Genomic DNA, 25,034 nt, shown 5'->3' with positions numbered 1-25,034 from the left:
GGAGCGACCCCTCACATGCTCGTCCAACCGCCACGCCAGCCACCGCGAGAAAATGTCAAGGGGTTGGAGAAGCGTTACGAAAGAATTCCTTCCCACCCTCCCTCCCCCCGCGCGCGCATCCAAGTTTACGTGTATAGTATTGCTCATCGCCAACGACGGAGTTTTACGGCGATTGATACGTTAAGTTCTCGAAAACGTACGTAAAAAAAAACAAAAAAAAAAATACACGTAAAGTATATCAGTGGATATCTCGTTGATTCAAAGAATTTAATTAGATTTATTTAGACTTAATCGACGGTAAAAATATCTTCTGCATGATTCTGTTTTGTAAATTCGATCACTGTTTCTAAAGGTCCACAATCCGCGCGCAATAACAGAATAACCGCGGACAAAATAATGAAATAACAGCGAATCAACCGCGACAAAGGATTGCGCCGATGTAAATATCCCCGGTGCAGTTAATAGCGAGTCCCTGGGATATCGACGCGCGAACACCCGGCTTTTTATAAATCACTAAAAACGAGAAGGGCTTGAAATAATAAAACAGCCGCGGTACGAAGTGTCGCGTAACCCGCGCGCCCGCTACGTGCCATCAAGTACAAATCGAGTGTCGGGGGCCATTTTACAGCTGAGCTTTTTTTCCCTCCGGGCAGATTGACCATTTGACCATTAATTCCAATCACACAGCCCGGTGACTTTTAATTACCAATGAAATTCCCGTAACATCGCCTGATGAGGAAAAAATCACCGCTCCACGCTGGCGCGGACCTTTCCTTCGGGGATCGATCTACTTTCTCTCTCTCTTACCCTTCTTCCTCTCCTTCTTGCCCGTCTACTATACTTTTTTTTTCCCCCCCTCCCCTCCCACCCCCGAACGTTTTCGTTCCCTGGGGGTGATGGAGAACTAAATAGCCCGTTATCCTCGTCGTCGTATAGACGAGACACCGTCCTCATGCCCGGAATCGCGCAGGATGCCGAGTATTCGGCCCGGAAATGAGCGAAAGCGAAAAAACATGTTTGAGCCCCGAGCCAAAGTGTCGTCGGACCTTGTGTCGGATGAGCAATTGAATAAAGCGGAGGCGTCAATATGTGACGACACTCGGATACGACGGGGGCGAGGAAGAAGAGCCGCCGGCAGCCCTTACGTGGTGCGCCACCCTATAGAAAATCGCGGCAATCGGATCGATGGCTGTATCAGATATCCCTTTTCTATTTTTTTCGCGAAAACTCACCGTCTCTTTTTCCGAAACACGTTTGGAAATTATTTCGGTTCGTCTGCAACGTGAACCCGAGCCCCAGATCTCTTTCTATTATAAAATTGTTTTCGAATGTGATAATTTTGCAAATAAGAAAACCTCGATGTTCTTCCGCAGTCGTTTACTAAAAATATCTACGGTCAAACGTAAGCGCGAACACGAGCAGCAGATGTACGTCTTGCAGCGCGGAGGTACACAATAACCGTTGAATTCAAGGTTCATTATAATTAAAGTCGGACTTAATCGGAATACGGTAAAACCTATCCGTCGCCGCGTTCTGCTAAGAATATGTTACGCAGAAGGTAACATATGGTAATAAATGCTTCTATTTTGTAGTCGACACGAGTTTCATTCGATTGCCACGTGTTTATGCAAAGCGTTTGTAACAACGTCTGTCTCGCAATATATCGCGAGCTGAAAGAGAAAAGTATCTCGCTAAAAATAAATATGCCGCATAAGTTATACGTCATTAAAGGGAAGCAGTTCCCTGGGCCGAAGGAGACCCTCTATAGACTCGATTCCTGAATTCGAACGATCGTCAAAAATAAATCTTCGAAAATCGCCGGGATAAAATCCGGTCCTCGCCGCGGTGGGACGCCGCGGCTGCCGGGCCCTCGACATTATTTCAATAAAGCAAATGGAATAGGCTACGCGGAGGTGGTATATTTTTCCCATAGAATGGAAAGGAGCGAAAGGGAACAAAAAAGAAAAAAAAAAATAAAAGGGACAGGCAGGAGCGAGGCGGGAGAAGAGCCGCAGCTATGATGGAGCCGTCAGTACATCGTGATCCACGCATCATCAACATTGACGACCTCCGTCCGCTTTTTGGCCCCGACGAAGCCCCTCTTCTCAGGGCCATTGCGCCAGTTTACGAGCCTGCAGGGAGATCTGTTGCCTTCCTTCGTCTCTCCCTTTCCGTGCACCCGCGCCCGCCGGTAGCCCGTCGCTGCCGATCGGCCGCAAGCGACATCGGCGATACGCGTTTTCGGTAATCCGTGACGTCACCGACTCAATTCACCCTTCACGCCCTGTTGCTCCGCGGCAACGTACCGTTTTACGATTTCGTCGCGCGCCGCCTGGCGAGCTGGCAATTGTTAATTAGCATTCTCGCGGAAGAGAGGGATAAGGGCGCCCATTTCGTCCCCGGAGTGAACGAGAGACGCTTCGCCTCCTCGGCCGAAGATTTACGCGACGCGGCGCGATACATCCGCTTCGCCTTGGTCTCGCGGCTCATCGACGCGTGTCGCCTATTGTTGCCTGTATTCGAATTGCTCGCGGGCCGGACACTGTACTTACACGGCATGCATTTGTTATAAACGCGTCGAGAAGTCGTCACGCGGCGCAATTAAAAAAATACGGCGCAGCGCGCTCCGCTCCGCTGAGGACTGATTGCCGGACTAATTTATTGACGCGACGAAAGTACGTTGCAGGCAGGCGCGAGTTAACGCAGGCATTACGCGAAAGCGAAGGTTCGCCCGCGCTTGAAAAAAATGCGTCGGCATCGTTAAAGCGTAGGTACACCATGCGGGTTGCCCGTAAATTAATAATTCATCGACAATTAGCCCTTCGCAGGTGGTCAGAATGAAATTCAAGACGACATATGTTTGCCCTGATGAATCATAGAGAAATTAACATAGCTAACGCGCCACGAGATGATTAGCATATTCGTGTCGATAGGCGAGCGAGCCGGGGATCTCGCATGCTCGCCGCTCGTCTGGGACTCGTTGATAAGCAAAAGCTTCAAAATTATCGCACGAGGAAGTGTCTTTTTCTCGCATTGTCGCACTGTGCATTATTTCCGGCCTGTGCTATTTCCAAACGTCGGCTCGTAGAAACACAAAAACTTGGAAACAACTTTATCAAACGTTTTATCCGTCACGTGTCAAAACGTGGAATACATAACGGAAGATGATAAGAATGTATTAAAAGAGGACGCAAAGTTATCATTTCATTAAACCCGACAAAAGATTATTTTATAACGCACAAAAATAGAATCCGCCCGTACATTTGGGAAACCACTAATGGGTCAAAGTATTTTATTGCGTTGAAAAAAAAAGAGAAAAAAAAAGAAAAAAATAAAAAAAAAAAAGAAGGGAATTTGAATAAAACAGCAGAGGGGAAAAAAAAAGCATCACGGTTTAAATACATTATTGATTCGCTTTCTCTCTTTCACGACCGATTATTTGGATCCCGCAAGCTTTTTTAAACAAACTTTTCCATACGCCGTTATTACGAATCAAACGCTTCCCGGCCGGTTGGTATTTCGTCAAAGTAGTAAATCGACGATGCCGTCGAATCGAGCCGGAAAATATTTAATTACTAAATCCGAAATAGCGTTGGATTCTCCCCTTTCTCCTCCACCCTCTCCACCCCCCGGTGCGGATCCCGCGGGGCATATTCACCGCAACAACTTCGATCACCCTCTCCGCGTATCCCTATTTCGGGTACAGTATTTATAGAACGTATGCAGATATCGTAATAAAAGGTAAATCGATTGCGATTGTGCGTGAGGGTGCGTATGAGTTATCTCATTACGGAATATCACAAAGTACATAGAATAATGCAAAACCGTTTCCTTTGATCAAACGTTTGTCGCGCTGTTTGCGGCCCGCGTTTCTCGGCCGGCAGAAATTAATGAAATTCATTTCAATTAAAACTTTCTTTAATCGTAAGTCGAACGTCCGCGGTAGCCCGTAATTAACGGCTCGTTAAAGAAGCAGGCGTAAAATTCTCACGCGATCGGGGGGCTCGTTCGAGTGTAATTAATGGATAATCGCCCGTGAGACCCGGTTTTCCCGCGCGGGTTACGCCGTCAAACATCAAATCGCTACGGAACGCTGTATAAAATGGTACAAGCCGCACGTGATAGAAACGATAGCCGATTGCGGGATACGGTCGGGACGTGCCTGCGTTCCGGAGAAGCCGCGCCGCGAGGGCGATGCATGCGTAATTAATGAAACCAATAAAGCCGTTCGCACCCGTGGAAATTCGTTAAATTTAATTGGACGCGAGTAATCCCACAATCAAACGAGGAACCGGTGGGAACGAGGGGGGAAGGAGGGGGGAGGGTCGGTCCACGGGCAACGGCCAGGTGGATTCTAAACGCGGCTGGGGGAGAGATGGCCGAGTCGCGATAACCAGCTCGTCGACTATTGGCGAACGAGAAAACGGCTTCGAGAATCGTTGGCAGAGGGAAAAATCAACCGCCACCGCGCCTGAGACCGGATCATTAAGATACGAACGTTTTCGCGAAGATAAAGATATTTTCCGAAATATATTTTTCCTATTGCATTATGGCTTAGAAACAAATTCCGCGAGCTGTATTGAAAAGACACGTATTTGCGGGGCATCGAGCGATATTCGAATAAATGCGAGTTACGAGTGATAAAACAATACCGAACGCAATAGGATCAGTGAAACGCTTTTTTCTTTTTTTTTTTTTTTTTTGTTTCTTTTTTCCCTCGTAACACAATACGAACGAAACGTACGCAGATTCAGCGGCAAAACGCATCCTACGGCCATCTGTCGGAACGGCGCAGGACTCGCAATCGGGTCACCAGCCCCTCGGAAATTCGCGGCGATATTTAGGCGCGTCGACGCATTTCGCGCGTCGCGTCGCGATAATAACCGCTAACTCGGCACATGAATATTGATAGATATTAATGCTCGGCACGCTCATTGACGTCGCGAAGACCGGCCGTTTTTGGAACGGGATTTTAAGTGCGCCGGCAACGCGAACGCGAATCGAGAACGCCGGGCGCATCGCCCATTAATCTGGCTGACGAGCGGCGGCGCTTCATTTCGGCTGGTACGGGCTAACGTTTTGCCGGGCATTCCTCCGAGCCGGGGCAGTCGTCGCCGCGAATTCGATCGACACTGAAATATCGCATTTCCAACTAAATCTGACCGAATCTAATTTTACGGGACCCATGTGCATTAGCGGATTAATGCACTCCATTCCTGGCGGACCAAGTGATGAGCTGTATTTGCATGGCATTATACTTGGCGCGTCCCTACCATTCCTCCCCCATTTCCCTCTCCCCCCCTTCCCGCCCCCTCGGCCTACGGCCCCCGGACCTACGGCTCTCGTTCCGCCCCTTCAATCCTGTCTCTAATTATACGTGTAGCACCACTATCGGGCCTCTTGCACAGGTGATAATCATATTACTATCCTATCAACGTTATTGCCATTCCTGAACGCATACCACGATCGCACTATTTGAAGTGCTTGGACTAATGCGGATCGATCGACCGCCAAGAGGACCTCCGAGTACGCTCTCTCGTAGTTCATTCGAGGGAGGACGAGATAGACCAAGGAGGAGATCAGACAATGGCTTTGTATTTGTCAATTGACAATTAGCGGAGGATCTAATGGAATTGCGTTGTACACGATAAATCCCTAACGTTCTCTGGCGATGCGAAGAAGAGCCGCGACGTCTCGGGCGAGTTTGTCTAACGCTTGACGCGAGACGGTGAGACTGTCTGTCCTCCAAGGATTTTATATTTTAATTTAAGGGAGTTCTCTTTTTTCTAAACGAACGGGGTACTGCGTTATTGTCGCAATTTATTCCTTCGTTTGTTTTACTTCACCGAGATTCGACTTATTATGTGCCTCTCCGTTGCCTCTTTCGCACAAAATGCATACAGATACGTTTCAGACGCGGCGCAAACAGAATAAGAATAAAGAAGGCTCGAAATGAGCGACTAACTTTCGCAAAAGTTGCCGAAAGTGTAGAGCTATCGGACGAAGTGGCGAGAGACGAAGAAAGGGAAAAAGAGAGAGGGAGAGAGAGAGGAAAAAAATGAAGCACCGCGAGTAATCTCGCTCCGGCGAGAAACAAATTTACGCGAGAAAATGAGGAAGGCAATATTAAGTTCCGTAGAGGCGGACGGTATTTTGCGAAGGCACGGTGCAACATCCGCGAGAAACGTCGAATTAAAATTAGATCGGGGTGAAAATAATGCCAATCTTTAAATTCGCTCAACGCTCCAGGAAATACATCGCGTCTGCTTCCCCAGATTGAAGGAGGAAATACTTTTTTTTAAGAAAAAAAAAAAAAAAGGAAAAAAAAAGAAAAAAACTCCCGAGCTCGACTGTGAGAAACTTGTTTTGCGATACGAAAAAAGTAACGAAGGAAATGTTCCGCGAGCGACATCTCGCCGCGTCGGCGCGCGGGACGAAATCACGGGACCGCGAGATGACACCGGGCTGCTCGCGGCGATCTCGCGAACGCGAGAGGGGCAAGATATTTTTTGGGCCGACCGATCGGAGTAGCGGGGAGGGACAGGCGCTCCGTAATTCTTTGCGCAAATACTTGGACGGACGGCCGTCCGATGGCGGCGCCTGCACTGCTGCGGCCCCCGGTACGCGCGTGCATACACGCACGCGATATGCAAATCCGCAGATAATGCGCATCGCAGGTGAGAGCGTAATGCGCGCGTAACCCGCGCATTTTTCTAATGAGATCTTTTTATAATTAAAGGATAAGGCAGGCCGGAGCCGTCCGGCGCGGATATCTTACACGGGTTTATCTACGCAATTTCTATCGGCCGTAATTCGGCGGGGGCGCGTTACGGCGACCCCCAACGCGACCGCCGTTTCCCCCCCTGTCATTAGTTCATTATTAACGGTGACAGCGTACGCGATATCTAACGCACCGGGATGATATTATCGCGGCCGTATAGCTCGCGGACTTTTCCTAATTCGCGCTCGGGCCCACGCTCCTGCCTTTCGACGCTCTCGATCGCTTTGGAAGATAAATGAGAGCGATTAACCGCGAGATTGAGCGTAATCAACGCGCCAGCTTATCGCTCACCCGAACGTAGCTTTCTGTTCCTTTGTACTGCGCTCACGCCGCTTCGCGCGAGGATTCGTGCGGAATATAAATTGAGACCGGATTGCCGATTACAGAGGCAATCTCATGTATCTATGATTAAAATCAGGTAATTTGCAATCAACGAGATCGACAGGCGCCAAGAATTATTAAAGCGTAAGTGAAGATGTCGATATCTTTATCGATATGCAATTTTTTTTTTTTTTTACATTAATTAATTTTTATCATTAATAAATCCTTGAATAGAAGGAGCATCAATCGAGCGGCGATTGATTTCGATTAATCTGGATTCCGATTCACTCTCATTTAGCCGCCGCAGATCGCGCGCACAATATATGTATATAAAAATGGCTGTGCAACACTCACCGCTTTTCTTGCCGGACGATCGCCAACCGGAAATGACCACTATGATCACCGAGTTCGTCCCCGTCGTCCCCGTTCGTCAGCCATCTTGTGCTCCCCGGAGTCGGCGTCTCTTCCTGGAACATTCGAACACCTTCCGTCGCACTTTGCACCGCACTTTTTACCGCACTTTTTTCACTTTTCACTTACGATATTGGCCTTTTTAACGCGCACACGCCACTCAGAACGCGATTTCGCGTATCGGGGCGCCGTTAACGGTACGAAACACACGCGACGCGATTTCCGCGAGCGCGCCGGCACCCCGCCGTGTTCGAATCGTTTTGCGAAGCCGCGGATCGCCATCCGAGGTAATTTCCACCATCCCCGGTTCCTCAGGACCCTCTTCGGCTCGATCATCGTTCTTTCGGTGCCGGATGGGCAAAATTTCTCCTCACTTCGCGACTATGTAAATCGAAGCCGTACGGAGACGCGACCACTTTTGGCCATGAAACGGCGGAAACTGCCCACCGTCTCCGCGATCTATTGCCAACTGATCGATAGAAAAATCGATAGTTGCGCAACCCTGTTAAGTGTGTACCATCCTAAGTGCACGGTGCAACAGGATAAGAATTTTTTGATATTTATTGACGCCAGAAAAATCTTTTCGCCGTGAATTCGAGCCTTTCTTCCCTCAATTTAGCAATTAGAACATTAAATTGCGATAAAAAGAAAGGAAGTTGTCTGTTCGTAGTCACGATCTTGCCTGACTGCGTTCGCTACTTCCGAACGTTCTGAAATCCATTTCATCCTCACGTATCATTGTCTAACTCATGTCCGTGGTCTACGTCCGAGTGTGTGTGTGTTCGTCCGAGTCGCCTAGTCACCAGTTCCACGAATTATGTTCGCAAGTGATATTAAAAAGACTTCTCGCTTTCGTTGATCGACAACGCGTTCTAAGCCTCCGTTACCAAGTATATCGTAAGACAGATTTCAAAGCTCGACTATTCCTGCTTGTCGTCCGGTCAATTTGTTAACCTAGAAATTTTCCAATTAATTTTTTGTTAATCAATAATTACACCTAATCTTTTATGTTTTCTTTTAATCGTGCAGGAAAGTTTATAATGTATAACCATCTAAAGTATATTATTCTTTACAGGGATATTTCGATGCGGAGAAATTACGAATACAGGCATAGATCTTTCGCACAAGCGTGGTTGTTCGCAATAATAAATCCGCTGGAAATTAATCAAGCAAGTAACCGGAGCGTGGCTAATATGGGCCGAGCGCCAAATGCTGTTTCTAACATAATCGAATTTGCGTTGTCTCGCGTCGAGAGAGTGAGAGAGAGAAAGAGAGAGAGAGAGAGAAAGCGAGAGATAATTTCGGATGTACCTCCGCATCTATGTGTTAGTGCAAATAACTGGCCTCGCTAATCACGCAGTTCGTTCCCGTATTCTAATATCGCCTCGCAATTTCCGCCATCAGAACACATATCAGAGCAAACAGGCACGAAGGTAACTTTACCCTAATTGCATTCGTCCAGCATTTACTAAAAGGTAAAATATAAAGATACTCCGCTTCAAACACTCGAAATCTCCCTGCTTACATTTAATCGTTTATTTTCCAGCATTCATCTCTTAAAAAAAAAAGAAGTTAGGCTTCCGCTCGAGATAACGAAAGTACTATTGTCAAATTTATTTAACGCTATTCACGCAAGTGGCAGGATCCGAGGGTAAGCTGTAATCTTTTCTATTTTGTCCACTGAGACACGTATGTCGAAACGTACGCACAATATACATTCGACTTTTATTGCGTCGAAAGTTTTTTAATTTTTTTCAGATAAAGGCGGTTTGGCCGGCGGCTTTCAGGCCGCAATGTTTCGGGCCGGATAATACCACTTAATTGGCAAGCCCATCACTTCGAACTGGTAATGCTGTCTAATTGGCGAGCGGAAAACAATGCGCCGTGTCCGTTCATTATTCGCCGGCCGGTGGTTATATTGCACGGGAAAAATCTCGCGTCCGTATGACTGGGTGTCGATTAATATGTTGCAGATTGAGTAGCGCGATGATTGATATCGACTTTGCGGTGGATTACCGCCCGTATGCGAAACTATTAACATATTAAACTCTATGATGGATTTTTACTTAAAACAGAAGGACGCTAATCGTTTAAATTGTACATATGAAACGCGTGCGGATAAATGAAATATACGAGAAATAGTTTCGGTCGCTTGGTAAATATAAAAGAAAATACACAATATTAATTATCAGTTTTAATTATAAACTTATAGCCTAATTATAAAGACTGAAGCTAATTATGTTGGTCCAAAGTGAAAGGATATGAATCAATGCCTCTCTTCGACAATGTGTATACGCGTATAAAGTTACACTTGCAGCTGCGATGGTGGTGTAATGGTTAGCATAGTTGCCTTCCAAGCAGTTGATCCGGGTTCGATTCCCGGCCATCGCAGGGGCTTTTTTTATTTTTGTTTCTGTAAACTTATATTTTGGCCATGAGTAAGCTACGTTACATCGACTGTCGCTGCATGGCTGAGTATTAAAAACCGTATTAGAGTCTTTCGGCGCTATGAAACAGCGATTATCATAAAAAATTAATATGTTTTTTTGAACAATTAGTCTTGATTCTTAATTGTTGCAGAAAATTGTTTCTGTATTTGAATTAACTAATTTATTATATTGAAAGAACTGCCATTTAACTAGCATATCGAACATATTTAATATCATCTGCGATGGTGGTGTAATGGTCAGCATAGTTGCCTTCCAAGCAGTTGATCCGGGTTCGATTCCCGGCCATCGCAGGGTTATTTTTTTTCTCAATTTCTAAGATTTTAATTTTTTTTATTAACAGGTATGAACATTTCAAATTATTTAAATTGTTTAAAAATTATTAATAATGATACAAGGAAAAGAGATACGAAGATAAATTTCGACATCAGGGAATGAACTCGGTGAGTGAAAGTCATATTCTAATCATTAAATTATATTGAATAAAGTCGTCAAATTATTTTATTAAAAATTTACTCAATTTGAGAAAATTAATTATTAACTCTTAATTTTTATACAGAGATCCAATTGTTCTCGACTCAGTTTTGAGAATCTGTGTAAGAGTGCAGCACAGTACGGACATTTTCTCTGCTACTCTCCTTCCACACATCAATCGCCATTACGATGACTGGCTGATTGCCAGTGGTTTACAGCATCTCGAGCATACGTTGTTGCTAAGTGCAAAGTGCACACGTCACGAATTTGGGCGGGAAATCGTTCTATTGCGAGTAGCATTTTCATGGGACCGCCCTTGTCTCGGAAACTTTCTAACAGCAACGTCGCGGTCATCATGTGCCTTTGTGCTGCATCGCGTCCCCCCGGAAACAATAGACGACGGAAGGACAGTGATCATGCGCATTGTGCTACCCAATCGTCTCTCGAGAAGATCTGACAACAATACCATATAACATCGGCAACGCCGCACTCGGCACTGCACGCGAATACCTGTTTCTCAGTCGTGTGTCAGCCGTGCAGTAGGAAATTGGTGTCGTCGTGATAGAAAACCCACTCTCGTTTTTCAAACAAAGAGCACGTTACCGTACGAACAAAAAAAGCTAATAAAACTACACATATTCAAATATTTCACCCGAAACGGTAGACGTTTAGAGCACGGAAGCAGCAGCATCAACTCGACGAAAGAAGGATGGTCAGGAAGAAAGAAAAGAATACAAATTTTCTTTTCTGAAGAAGATGAGAAGGACCAGTCAAGAATGCTAAGATGGCGATTCTGGAAATAAGAACGTGAGAAGGAAGAAAAAAAATAAAAAGTAAGATAGAAATGTATTTGCGTTCTCGCGATCAAGGGCTATTCGACACTAGCATTAAAAATAAAAATAAAAGAAAGAGCTAAAGGTTTATCTTCGATAATATGACGCATGCACGAAAACCTTGGGAAAATAAAACTACTTTTTTTTTTTTTTTTTTACTGGCCGCGGTAGACAAATAAATACGTTATCTGTCCTTTTTTCGTCGATCGAGCTACCACTAAGATGCTTTTAAGATCATTCGAGATCGCTTTTCTGTTTACATTACCCGTAATATTAAAATTATTTGTTAGGTAAATCGCTTTCTTTTAATTCGGTACATCTGTACTTTACATGCACATTAACGTATAAGGAAAAACGTGATTTTATCATTATTTAAACGAGATCTGAAACGAGATTAAAATTAGTATTATATACGTATAAATATTTTATTTTTTTACATACCTTTACATTGATGCTTCTTCTTGTAAATATAATTGTTAATGCAGTTTTATTTCTAACGTAGAATCTTTTATACGTATTAATCTAAGTAAATAATTATATTATTTATTTAAATAAAATAATAAATTTAAATAATTATTCCAGAATTGCACTGAAAATTGTAATAACTTTAAATTACGAGATTTTGCATTGGAAATTATTATTACAAAAAAAAAGAAAATGGAAAAATCACATAAAGACATCCTTATTCGATTAAGGAAGAATATCATTGACGACTTAGATGTAGATAATGACATTATACAGCCTCTGAGAAATGAATATATCTTAAGAGAAGAAGATATAAGATATATTTATACTGGATCTACTAAAGAAGAAAGAGCAAGCCTTTTGTTAGATATACTACCAAGGTATGTAGATTAAAGTATACGCGCTGCTGTATTTGCATATTATACAAAAATTTGCATTATTTTAATGTTGCATTTACTAATAACAATAGCAATTATATCTCACAAGTCATCATTTTTATTATTTGCAATCTTAGTTAATGCAGCTTTCACTGATAGCATTATGTGTTTGTGTTTAACATTTTTAAGATGTGGCCCAAGTACTTTTGATGTTTTTCACCAATCCTTAAAACATCATTATGAATGGCTTAGCGATGAAATAGATAAATTGTTAGGCAATTATGAGATAGAAACCAATGGAGAAATAGATTATTATTCCGGACCGTCAAACATTCCTCCTCTTTCTCCAATGACGGTTACCAGAGAAGAAAAGGTATAATTATCGATATTCTAAAAACTATTAAATATGAGTCATTTTTAAGTCCTTGAGTACCTCTCGAGCATCGCTCGTACGAATGATAAGATAAAATTATAAAGTATGAAGTATTGATTATTTGATATTTTATTTACTCCTGCAATGCATATATTGTAATATTTTTTTATTACATTATATGGGAATTGCGTTATTGTACGAATTTTAATGTAATTAATATTTTTTTAACACGCGACAAAATAACATTTTAATCTTGCAATTTTCTAGTAAATTACTTAATTTTTTATTTATGTAAATATAATACATTGGAATAGAGTAATAGATTATTTAACATTTAATTATTTCAATTGTTTTTGTTTATGCATACGTATGGAAACATATCACGTAAGTTTACATAAATTTTTTAAATGTTTTTTGTTGCATATTTTATTACTCGCTTATACGAAATGCACTAGTAGTAAATTTTTCATTAGACGCATTAAACATGCACTTAAACTCTTAATATTAAAAATTGCCAAAATCATATTAGGTTAGAAATCGTAAAATATGCAAATTTAGTATTTAATTTTGTAATAAATAATTTTTTTTAAATATTAAATCGACTTTTATTATACAATATATTATGTTTGCAGGTTGAGCAGTTAAAAGATGCTTTACAACAATTAATTCCCGCAGAATACATTGCACTACATGCCATGAAAGGATTTGGAAAATCGTGTCTAGTTGCCAGTACTCTCAAAAACATAAAATTAGTGAAAGAATTATTTTCTGTATGATATTTTTTAATAATTATATCAGACATACGATATACAATATTAATATAGTGCGTTTTACATAAGATTAATCTTGTTTGTTCTAGAATCAGGTCTATTGGCTTAAATTTACAAGTGATCATTCAATCGATGAAGAAATATTGATTCAGCTAAATACGCTTTATTATAACGTGAGAAACTTGGAAATTCAACCAGAATTATTTACTCCATCGCAGAAAGATTCTTTGATTCAGAATTTAAAATGTTATTTTAATAAACGGGATAATTGCAACGCCTTATTAATTTTAGATGATGTTTATGACAAAAAAATTATTGAAACTTTTGATTTTAAATGTAAAACATTAGTTCTCACTGCTGATATTGCTGTTCTACGTAGAAAGAATCCTAAGATAATAGAGGTAATTTTCTTGATTAATATATATTGAAATACGTATTTATTATTTTAATAACAAAATAATGTGTATTATTTTCAGATGAACGACGGATTTACAGAAGCGGAAACACTAGGCTTATTTGCCAAAGTGTTAGAAATGGATGTAAACGAGTTGCCTGTAGAAGCAAAGAGAATACATGAAGAATGCAAAGGCATGCCATTACTCATAGCTATGTTTGCTGCACAATTTGAAGAATTTAAATGTGATATGAAAATACGTACTAACAGATGGAAGTATTATTTGGAATGTTTGAGGAAAAAAGACACAACAAACAGGTATAAATAATGAGTTCTTAAAATTATGCATTTATTATTAAAATTGTATTGCTTTTATTGTGTGTTACAGAGTAATGAGAGAATTTCTAGAAAAACAGAAAACTATTTTTGATATATGTATTCAGCAATTAAGACCAGATTTGAGAACACGTTACGAGAGCTTAGCTATTTTTTGTGAAGATGTTAATATTACTCCGAAGGTACGCATTATCGAACTCATTATTTAATTGGTACACGTTCTTTTACACACTTCTTCAACTATATATCAATTTACATTTTAGACTTTAGAAATTTTTTGGGAAGAAGACATATATCAAGTTGAAGAGTTGATGTTAGAATTGTGCCATAAGTCACTTGCAACCAGAAAGTGGAATAACGATTTAAAGACTTATATTTATGGTGTACATGATTTACTGCTATGCCATCTTAGAAAAAAACGAACTGAAAAAGAATTGATAGAGTTGCATAAATCTATTATTGAAAAATATCGAAAATATTGCGATAATGACTTTTCAAAATTGCCAGACGATAATTATATATATCAGTATATTGGATATCATTTACATGAAGCACAACTGCATAAGGAATTCACGAGTGTTTATTTAAATTTGGATTTTATTCAAGCTAAATTAATGCACGTGGGTTTGAACGATCTATTGCTAGATTTGAGAAAATATAAAAATATAAAACAAACAGAATTATTTTTCGATCTAGAAAGATTTCTTCAAGAGCATGCGAGCGTTATAATAGAACATAGACGTAAAAAGTGCTTAGATATCGTTCAAATTGCGATGGAGCATCCGTACAATGGCTACATCTCTCATGTAGCACATGATCTGGCTACGAAAAGATCAAAACACTTGTACTTATCTCACACGAAAAACTTACGATACGCTAATATGCCGGTGACCGAAGAAATATCAATGGGCATTTGCACAGTATCTTTCACAGATAATCCTAAATTATTTTTGACTGGGAGTACGTCGGGTAAAATAATTCTGTGGAATTCTGAAACTAAGCAACAAAAAATCTATAACGGCCATAGAGAAGGATATTTTATAAAAAAAATTATTGTGTCGGTGATTGGCGATTGTTTCTTATCATTGAGCAATGACGGTATAATAAAATTATTCCCTCTGTTCAATGAAAACGGTGAAATATTTGATATGCACTACATGCACACTGAAAGCCCACGACAAAAACAAAGTTCCTGGTCTGGCCTTTTTGGAAACTCGAATAGTCAGGATGATAGTTTAACAGAATTCTGCGTAGAAAATGAAGTTATATTGGACATGGCATTTGGACATGATGATCGTTATATTGCTGCATGCACTGACAAAGCAACGATTCAGGTATTTATATATTCTTTTCCCTATTATCATATTAATAAAAAATAAAACTTTGGATATAATGATGCAATTTGTAATGTTTGTTTGAGTATGCGTCATTTTCTGTTTTTTCTTTTTCAGATATGGAACCAACATGGAAAAGTAGTGTTTACTTTAAAAGATTCCAAATAGTAAGTACAATTAGGTATATATAAGTATAGAAATAATGCGTGTATGATTAATTAACATGGAATGTATTTATTACAGCCAATGTATACCGAAAATAGCTTTTACGGCGCAAGCTTCTTTATTACACATTATGGACGAATCAAAGAGTGCTATTGTCTTGTACACAAATCATAGGAACGACTACACTACTTATCAATATCTTACTTGTTACAATCTGCAGTTACAATCTACAGCCAAAGATGTCATTTTCTTTCATCAAATACCTAAGCGTGATAATTCGTTAATGGTTGTTACCAAAAAAGAAGCAATATATGTAAAATGGTGGTGGACGGAAGATTGTGTTCATAGTTTTAGCAAGAAGACGAAAGGATTTGTCGATAATGATTCAGTCATTTACGTATGTGCGACTATTACATATGATGGTCAATATATAATATTAGCTGACTCTGCGGGTTTTATAAATGTATGGAATACCTATTCTGGATATCAACCGATCGCAACTTACAAAAATCGCGTTGTGTCTTTGGATTCTTACTGGTTGAAAGACGAAGGCTATCATATTGTACGTACAATCCCTCTGTTAATGTTATTACATTTGACTAAATTCAAATATGTTTTAGAATTAAAAAAAAATTTTTTTTTTAGATATGCGGGAGTGGGAATAGCGTACTATATACATGGAATTTTCCAATACAAGAAACGGATGAATTACCAAGGTAATTAAAGAAGTCTAACTACTTAATCTTTTTTTTTTTTTTAATATACATATATATATTTATTTAAAAAAGATGTGTACAGATTTTATTTTTGCCGTCTTTTCGCGATACCAATGGTTAGTTTCATTTGGCAGATTTCGTACCACGAAAGTAAATGTTCCATTTTTTAATAGTACATCTCAACTCAAATTTATTTCGCTTACATAATTAACGCTGTACATATAATTTAATATTTATAAATAAATATTTTTAATTTTATAATTAAATTTCGTGTTAATCTTCTTCTGTTAAACTAGGAAGTGTTTATTTGACGCAATTGTTAAATCTGATGACAATATGGATATTGTTGTCAAAGAGAGTCCTTCCAACAAAATTATAGTGCTACAAGGAAACAACTTAAAGCAAGAGTCGGAATTTATAAAAGGAAAAATATCAAGCCTGCAATTATCTGACGATGGAACAGAAGCAGTATATGTTACAGATAATCAAATTCGATTATTAAATATAAACACTGGAACTACTGAGCTTGTCTTCGCAATAGATAAACCCATCCAATTTGTGAAACTTATTAATCTGCGTAACTGTAACGTGGTATTATGCAGATGGGAGGAAAATAACTTAAAAGTATGTACATTAATTAATTTTTTGATGTCCCAAAAAATACCAAAACTTATAAAGAATTTAATATTTTTATTAATATGTCAACAGGTATGGCAACGTTCTAGACCAATATTCGACCTTAATACTAAAGCAGAACCCATCTACAATGTTCATATAATAAACGATAATTATGTGGTAACAGTTTCGAACAATAATATAATGATATGGTTTATCGATGTGCCTTGGCAGTATAAAAACCAAATAAGTCCGCCTTATTCGTCTCCATCCATTTCATTCAGCTGTTTGAGTTACAATCAAAATTATTTGGCTATTCTGAACGGATCATATTTGACATTATTCCGTATTATTTGTGAATACGAACTATATTCGGAAATTGAATTACAGCTCTATTTTAAATATACTTTTACACAGAAAGTGACTTGTTGCAACATTTCAAAAGATGAACGATATGTCGCTGTCGGCTTTGAATCTGGACGAATTTCTGTAAGTTTGTCTTATGATCACCTTAACTTGTGTATTATATGAATAATGTAATAACGTTTGCTTTTTGTTTTTAGATTATCGACATACAGAAACCGACAGATATTTATTGTTATTTATCTTTTCATACTAGTCCTATCAAGCAATTAGATTGGTGTTCAGCTGCTATAAATGTTCCGCTTTTACTATCATTGACAAGCGATGAATTTGCTTGGTGGAACGTTGCTTTAGCAAAAAACAATATAAAAGCAAACCAAAAAACCGCAAGAAGAAGCCGGATGGGCATTAGCCACAGTACAAGCACTCCTTCATTCAGTACGAGTTCAATCAGTAATTCATTTACGAATTTACAAATATCTAACAGCCGAAGTGTAGATACTGGCGTAACTAATTTGCAAGGCGATAAAACATCGACTACGGACTATGACAGTCAATATTGGAAGAACAAAGTAGGCAAAGATCCTCAAGTACCAGAACTATTACAAATTGTCGAATTACCACCGAGCCGGGATCCAAAAGTATGTATCTCTTCAAATTTCTCTAAGTATGTAATGATCGATATATACGGATCTGTTAATACATTTAAATTGTTTAATTATGACAATGATCAATCAGAAATAATTTGATTTTAAAATTAATTCAGAAAATCACTGCATGGCAGTGTGATTATGTCATTATAGAAAATTGAAAAAAAAGTTCGGTATTTTTTGTCTCAAATGTAAAATGTTCCAATCGACAAAAAATTGTAGGCTTGATATTCATATGTATATAATCAATGATATGATGCTACGATTACATGAATTTCATTAAAATGCACATATCATAGTATCATTTTAATGAAGTACATTAATATATATATATATATATATATATATATATATATATATATATAAATTATTATATGTATATTATATTAATTGTATATAATATATTATATTAATATATATTAAGATGTTTTATAATATATATTACTACGTATGCTCAAACTAATGTCGACAAACATATACGATACATATGTCTATTTTCTCTTTTACTGCCATTTGCATTTAACTAGAGATTTACTTCGAAAAACTGCTTGCGTAAAGCTGATTTTTAAATACATTTTTCTGATGACTTTTAAAGATAAATTTTTTACCGTATATAAAAGCAAGAATACTTGCAGTATATTATAAAGAAATAGCTGAATTGTATACAAGTGCAATCTATTATATAAGATTGTTTGATTATTAGAAAATTTTTATTGTCTTAAAGAAATTGGTTATAGAGATTGCTTTAAAGCGCTCACATTCTTGTATCATAGATTGTACATACTTGTGCCATTCTATATCTATATTTTAAACTGCCAAAAATAAGCTATAAATATATTACACATACTCTTGCATTTAACTGCTGCCATTTATAAATGCTATAACAATTTTATCTAATGGTAACGTCTATATTTTAGGACGTGTTAATAACATAATGGTTATGCAGTTTTTAAGATTTAAATACATTGCTACATAAATTATCCTACATTCTTAATTAACCATTTAAAAAGGAAATAGTACAATTTTTTACAATCGTCAATTTTAAAAAGATATTTAACAACTCTTGCGTATCGATATTGAACAAATAATGATTGCTTTTAAATACATAACAGCAAAATTAAAAAATAATTAAAAACAAAATTTTTGTAAAAATTATAAAATGTTAAAATTAACAAAAAATTTTTATACGTTGTATTTACATATAACTTATATATAACTTCGCCTATTTTACGTATAATCAAAAAAAATCGCAATTTTGTTAACGTCTGTATTTGAATACGAAACTACTTGAAGTCAATTGTGATCATGTAAATAATTTATACAACAGTATGATAACGTAGCAATATTTAAACCGATTATCTTTATAAGTACAACCATACCCTTTTTATATCAAATATATATTAGAGTTTTTGTAGTATGTACTAGATTTTATACTGTTTTTGATACTAGCGTTGTATTATAAATGAAATCAAGACTGACGAACATGGCAACTGATGAATTGCTTTATCCATCCCAGTCAAAGGCTTGCCATGTTTCGTACATATATAATGTCAAGTAAATCTATGTAGCCTCTAATTATAACAAAACATTATTTACTTACATGTATGTAATTCATGTGCCTTATGAACACGCAAAGTATGTGCAAGGTTGCACCGTACAAGGGGCAAAGAAATGTGTAAAGAAATTAACAAAATTTTGTATCTATTTTAAAGACGTACATACGTGATATTAGATGACGTCTTTCCATCGAAGCATTATTGTGATTATGACTTTGCTCCGCTATTCTACTTAATCGCATTTATTTTGTTGCTAGAAGTATAGGAATCGAGAACGACCCTAGCAAACAAGTAATATCCCATAATTACGTTCTCTATTATCTTTAGGGTCTCATCGTATCGTTCTTTTTTACTATTTTTTACGTATTCTTCGACTTCTTCGACTCTCTGTTGGTTCTGCGAAATAAAATGGTTGTAGTAGAAAAAGGGAGCTTGTTGATCTCGTTTAGTTGTCACACCAACGGAGAGTTTGATCATAGTTGATCTCACGTATTTTTCTACTTATATAAAAACAGTACATTGTAAGATTTCTATCTCTATGTATGTACAGGGTTGTAATATATGCATTTATGTACATCTTTTGTATAAATCAGGACGTATCTAATTCGAAGATCTTTCTGTATTTATTATAATACAGAGAGTTAGTTAAAAAGATTTCTTGTTCGCTGAGCTTTGGTTTAAAATAGAAAAAAAAAAAAAAAAAAAAAAATATATATATATAATATATATATAATATGATATATGAGCAGGATATGATTTATTCTGATAATATGCGATTAGGTACGAACCTGATCTTAATTTGACAAAAAGTATTGCGAGCTCGTGCAAATGGCAAGTTATGCAGGAACTGTAGTTAGAAAATTGGATGGTGCAATTTTTCATCTAATTCCGATGATAGGCTCAATTTTTGCGTTTTATTTGTATCCTTATTGTAATATATACATTTTGAATATCCAGTTAAAAAATATGTAAATATATATAATTAAACTTTTGTACATAGCCAACAATTATGTGTTTTCTCATAATATGTTAATTATACGTTACCTCGATTACTGTTTTCTTTTTTGTAGATGTACATATAAGTTATCGCACAGAATATCGTTCAGAAAGTATATAATTATTTTTAAAACCAGTATTACGGAATAAATACACGCTATATTAAAACAGCACTTGATAGTGAAAAAAAAAAGGAAGAGAACTCAACTCAACTTGGCGAGCATCCGAGCGCTTGACTTGGACCGTTAGCCAATGTCGAACACTTCCAAGGTCTGTTACTTATACGAATCTCAAGGATGTATATTGTTTGTACATACGTTTAGATCCGTTGAAAATTATGTTATATGTATACATATATTTGAAAGTACCTTGTACTTTAATCAATTAATATCTTATCTCCTTTATTTTATTATCTTTTTCTTTTTATTGTACGACGTTACTTGATATTTATAAAGTGTATAAAAGAGCTGTTCCGTCAACTAGATATTTGCATCTCGCTGAAGGTCCATCCGCGGAAACCAGCCATCGATATGTCGTCTATACGCTCTAAATTTACATGTGAACGTCAGGAGTAGAGAACCTTCGTACCCACCCTCCCGTCGTTCTCGCAGCGTTACGTCGCGGTGAACCGCGGCCGTGTCGTGGGATCTCGATAACGGTAGCCAGGAAATATTTAAAGGTTGGCGCGTCCCACGTAGGTGGGTACCTATTATACCTATGATACATCCATCTCCGGCGGCCCGGACGTAGTTTCGACGGGGAGAGCCACTTCTCCGTTCGTGGAACGCGCAAGGGGCGCAAGCCCGCAAGGACCAGCTTGCGCGCGGTGGCCAGCGGCGAGAAGGTCGAGGGGAAGCAAGCCGCGTGAGCGTCGCGACCAATCCGGACACTTTGTGTTTCTCGGTAGCGGCGTGCGGGTGATCGTGTTTGTCCATTGCTGCCTGCTCGTATAACTTGCGGTTCGATTTCCGATTACGCGCCGTCTACTGCCCCCGTTTAACGCTAGCCATGTCGGTGATCTACAAGACCTCGATGAACGCCATCAGCAAGTTCGTGCCCGAGAAGCTGCAGCCTCTGTGGAAACATCCAGCTGGTTAGTAAAACTATTCGGCCGCGTCAGGCCCAGCAGGTGGCACGTGCCGTTGGTACCTTCGTGTGTGCGTCCTGTGTACGTGTGACTGATGTGACAGAAACTAGGTGCACTGATTGTGACGTAGTTCCCTTGATAAATGATACCCTTCTTCCCTGAGGTCAGTGAGTAACGCGTCACGTTTTTTTCATCCTAAGCTGTGATATTTTTAGGCTTCGTCTTAATTATTACAAGGAATAATTAATACATATTACGGATTAATTATATATATATATATATATATTTAGTTAAGATAAGCCGAGTGCGGAAATGTATTTTCTTTGATCGCGGTTTTATCTCGTTTATCAATTAATGACGCAAAAATTTTTTTTCCGCATATTGATATCGTTAATCGTAAAACTTGGCGACTCGCCGACGGCGCGACACACGAATAACAAACATGCTCTGCCACTTGCAATGCAGACTTTTCGAGGTCGCATACTCAAATTAGTCTACGTTTCTCTGAATTAATACGTCGGCCGTTTTCCATATTGCAATTTCTTCTCCCCTTTTTTTTCCCTTACAATTTTTATTCGCAAGTCGTAACTCAGCTCGACAGTGTATTCACCTCGTTAGAATCGGACAAAAGATAAACGAAAGTTATTGAAATTATGATAACTCAGTTGTGAAAGAGTTATACCAACAATTGAAGATAATGAAAGCCTATCTCATATTGTAAGTACACGTAAATTAAAAAAAAATTCCGACTTGATATCACTTTTCCGTGAGTTTATAAGGCATTCGCTACCGATGATATATGCGATTAAATTATTTACATTTCACGTTCATGCATTAAAAGAAAAAATTTTTTTTAAGTAGAAGACAGTATTTTACGATCGATTCCACGAGATACAATGTCGAGCAATATACGTATATAATAAACTTTTCACGAGGCTATCAAACCAGACGAAACGGTCGCGTCTTCACCAAATTGTAATGGATGGAAATGGGGCCACGTGGCGTCGTGTCTGCGTTAAAGTTGCTCGGACGAATTTGCTTAAGCTATCAGAGCGGAAGCTCAAATAGATGGGACGAATAAAGTCAAGGGTATACAGAGCATCAGTAATCGGGCTGGCACGTCGATTACCATGTTTGTCGAAGGAGCTACCGAGTGTTTTACTGGCCTGTCTCCTTTCTTTTTGATTACACATCTCAGTCTAATATATGCTTTTAATATTGATATATGTAGATGTATGTATTTCGATACTACGAATTATTTCCGTGCTTTCCCTTTTATGCTAATTTCTGCAAATATCTTGAGAAATTATATAAAGATTAATGACAATAACCGGCTCCTCTATTGTTCATCTCAACTACAACGTGTTTTTTTTTTTTTTTTTTTTAGGTCCACAAACCATCTTCTTCTGGGCACCGGCCTTCAAATGGGTAAGTAATATTTTCTTGTTACTTTAATCATCGACGACGTCGACTCATGTCGTGATTCTGACAATTTAATTGAGTAACGAACAAACGGAAAAGATCCAGAGCAATCAAATGGTATTACATAAAAATAACTTGGTTTAAACGTCGAAATAAATGTTCTTGGAACTCTCTTTTCAATTTAAACGTTTATTCTTAATTCCTAGAGTTCTCCTTTTTTTTTTCCTTTCATCTTTTTTAATGATTTGCATCATAAAACGTCACGGGATGAATAATAGATTGCATGCAGCCACACAATTTTGTTTCAAGGTAGTTATGTACTAACGTACGTTGGCAAACGGATGCGTTACAGAAATACTCCGAATGCGGTATTTATTTATGTTGTAACCATTGCAGTTCAATGGGCATGTAGCAATTTTTAGAAACAAAAAAAGATATTTAAATTGACGACGAAAAAAATATTATAAATATATACCTAATTTTTTAAAATAATTTTTAGGGTCTAGTAATTGCCGGTCTTGGCGACTTGCAGAGGCCAGCGAACAAAATTTCGGTCAGCCAGTCTTGTGCCTTGGGTATCACAGGATTGATCTGGACTAGATATTCCTTGGCCATCACCCCAAAAAATTGGAACCTCTTTAGCGTGAACCTTTTCGTCGCGTTTACGGCTATATATCAAATAACGAGATCTCTGAGGTAATTATCTTTATTATACAAGTACTATAACATTTCACATAATTATATCACGTTTGTTCAACAGATTTGCGCTTTTATATATTTTTATTTTTATACCTTATAACGCTGGAATTGATCAAGCGAGTCTGTTAGCGTTTCCCTCTTTCGCTCACTTGCATAATTTCTGTCGTTTAACATCGTGACCTAGTCGTAGCAACTCTTCGAAGGCTTTAAATTTACTGAATTAATATTTGTCTCAGGTATCAGCAGCAGCAAGCAGCTCTGGAGGCAGCGAAGGCGACCCCGGCAAACGCTTCTCATTGACGATAACTTACGAATCATACGTACACATAGATCTACATTCCTAGGCAAATGGAAAAAAGGAATAATAATTAATTCTTCGCGTTCGTGTACTATTTAGCATGTCGGGACGAGTAATCTAGTGACGTGACATTCAACGTCCGACCACTGTGTTTAAATAATTTTAATGATAAGTGATATATTAAGTCACATTTAACACAATTAAGTTACGCAAACTTTCAGAATCATTAAGATATTGAATAACTACGTTCGATCTGTCCGCGATCGGGCCCCTAGCATATTTTTTAGAACAAGTGTTACTTCAACAAATTATAAGGTACTTGACGTCTTACAATTTTTCAAATGTCTTCGAGATATCCGCTAGATATTTGGGATCGATCGAACGTACGTAGCGAGTTTTACGTAAAGTTGATTGATCATTCTTGATGCCGAACTGTGATATTTGTGACGCGACGTAACATTATTCAGCACGGATATTATGCGATAAATTAATATTGTAGACACACCGCGGACAAAAAGTACAGATAAAAAGATATGCATATAATTGCGGAGACCGCAGGATGATTAGTCTTAACCGAGAGCCGGGAGATAAAGGCAGGATTCGAGGTATCGTACGTAGCGCGCGTTATCAATTCACTGATTACACTTGCGTGTTTTATTGTTACGTACTACGTTCTACCTCGAGAAGCTCATGGTGCTTCTGCACGACATATCAATAATCTTATCGCGGCTTTGAAAGGGAGCGGACAAGTGTATATGGCGTAATGTGAACTTAATACTATTGTTACATACTGCCTTGCTCCGGTCAGCGTTAAAATAAAATTGTAAATATTTTTAACATTATTGTGGTGTGTGAAATTTCGTAAACTGACTACATCCAAAGGCATCGAGATTCAGTACGACGTAATTAAATAATTATATCGAGTTATATAAGAACGTTTGGCATTTATTTACGCCACGGGTATAATAGTAAATTATTATTATTAATATTCGTATATCTAAATTTTTTTAATAAGAGGGATTAAGCTTTCAACTTCAATTACCTTACCATAAAAATCAAATTTAAATTTTGGCCAAGATAATCATAAGTTATAATTAAAACATTATGCATAAAAAAAGAATTTACTTTCTCATGCACATTTCTTGTAAGAG

General features: G+C 38.2%; 2 protein-coding genes, 2 long non-coding RNA genes and 2 other non-coding genes across 9 annotated transcripts in view; 5 read left to right on the top strand and 1 right to left on the bottom strand.

Moving 5' to 3' along the window:
* The window catches only part of LOC139104178 (uncharacterized), a 252,242-nt gene extending 244,346 nt beyond the window's left edge, over positions 1-7,896 (bottom strand). For both annotated transcript variants that reach the window (XR_011546001.1, XR_011546000.1), the window contains exon 1: positions 7,457-7,896. This is a non-coding gene — a long non-coding RNA (uncharacterized lncRNA). The remainder of the gene's footprint in view (positions 1-7,456) is intronic.
* A 365-nt stretch (positions 7,897-8,261) lies between these two features.
* LOC139104181 (uncharacterized) lies at positions 8,262-10,259 on the top strand. The gene is made up of 3 exons (XR_011546003.1): positions 8,262-8,410; positions 8,589-8,988; positions 9,060-10,259. It is a non-coding gene; the product is annotated as an uncharacterized lncRNA (long non-coding RNA).
* On the top strand, positions 9,833-9,904 carry Trnag-ucc (transfer RNA glycine (anticodon UCC)). The gene has a single exon. It is a non-coding gene; the product is annotated as a tRNA-Gly (tRNA).
* Positions 10,182-10,253, top strand: Trnag-ucc (transfer RNA glycine (anticodon UCC)). Its single transcript has one exon. It is a non-coding gene; the product is annotated as a tRNA-Gly (tRNA).
* A 272-nt stretch (positions 10,260-10,531) lies between the features above and the next one.
* Positions 10,532-20,388, top strand: LOC139104161 (apoptotic protease-activating factor 1). Of its 3 annotated transcripts, none has more exons than XM_070659438.1 (14): positions 10,532-11,267; positions 11,850-12,112; positions 12,299-12,482; positions 13,124-13,252; positions 13,342-13,653; positions 13,729-13,964; positions 14,035-14,164; positions 14,246-15,316; positions 15,434-15,483; positions 15,560-16,043; positions 16,127-16,197; positions 16,494-16,821; positions 16,906-17,301; positions 17,376-20,388. In XM_070659438.1, exons 2-14 carry the CDS (start codon positions 11,925-11,927, stop codon positions 17,922-17,924), a joined length of 4,128 nt encoding a protein of 1,375 aa, XP_070515539.1. In that variant the 5' UTR covers positions 10,532-11,267; positions 11,850-11,924; the 3' UTR covers positions 17,925-20,388. The 3 variants fall into 3 exon arrangements, with proteins under 3 accessions (XP_070515539.1, XP_070515538.1, XP_070515540.1); XM_070659437.1 differs by having other exon boundaries at positions 13,115-13,252; XM_070659439.1 differs by lacking the exons at positions 10,532-11,267; positions 12,299-12,482 and having other exon boundaries at positions 11,981-12,112; positions 13,115-13,252.
* Positions 20,389-21,241: 853 nt separating this feature from the next.
* LOC139104176 (uncharacterized) lies at positions 21,242-25,021 on the top strand. The gene is made up of 4 exons (XM_070659470.1): positions 21,242-21,470; positions 22,852-22,892; positions 23,386-23,582; positions 23,822-25,021. Exons 1-4 carry the CDS (start codon positions 21,386-21,388, stop codon positions 23,883-23,885), a joined length of 387 nt encoding a protein of 128 aa, XP_070515571.1. The 5' UTR covers positions 21,242-21,385; the 3' UTR covers positions 23,886-25,021.
* Positions 25,022-25,034: the final 13 nt, after the last annotated feature.

The sequence above is a fragment of the Cardiocondyla obscurior genome, linkage group LG07 (assembly GCF_019399895.1).
Source record: "Cardiocondyla obscurior isolate alpha-2009 linkage group LG07, Cobs3.1, whole genome shotgun sequence".
NCBI lineage: Eukaryota > Metazoa > Arthropoda > Insecta > Hymenoptera > Formicidae > Cardiocondyla > Cardiocondyla obscurior.
The sequence above is the reverse complement of the archived record's forward strand: the minus strand, read 5'-3'. Positions and strand labels throughout refer to the sequence as shown.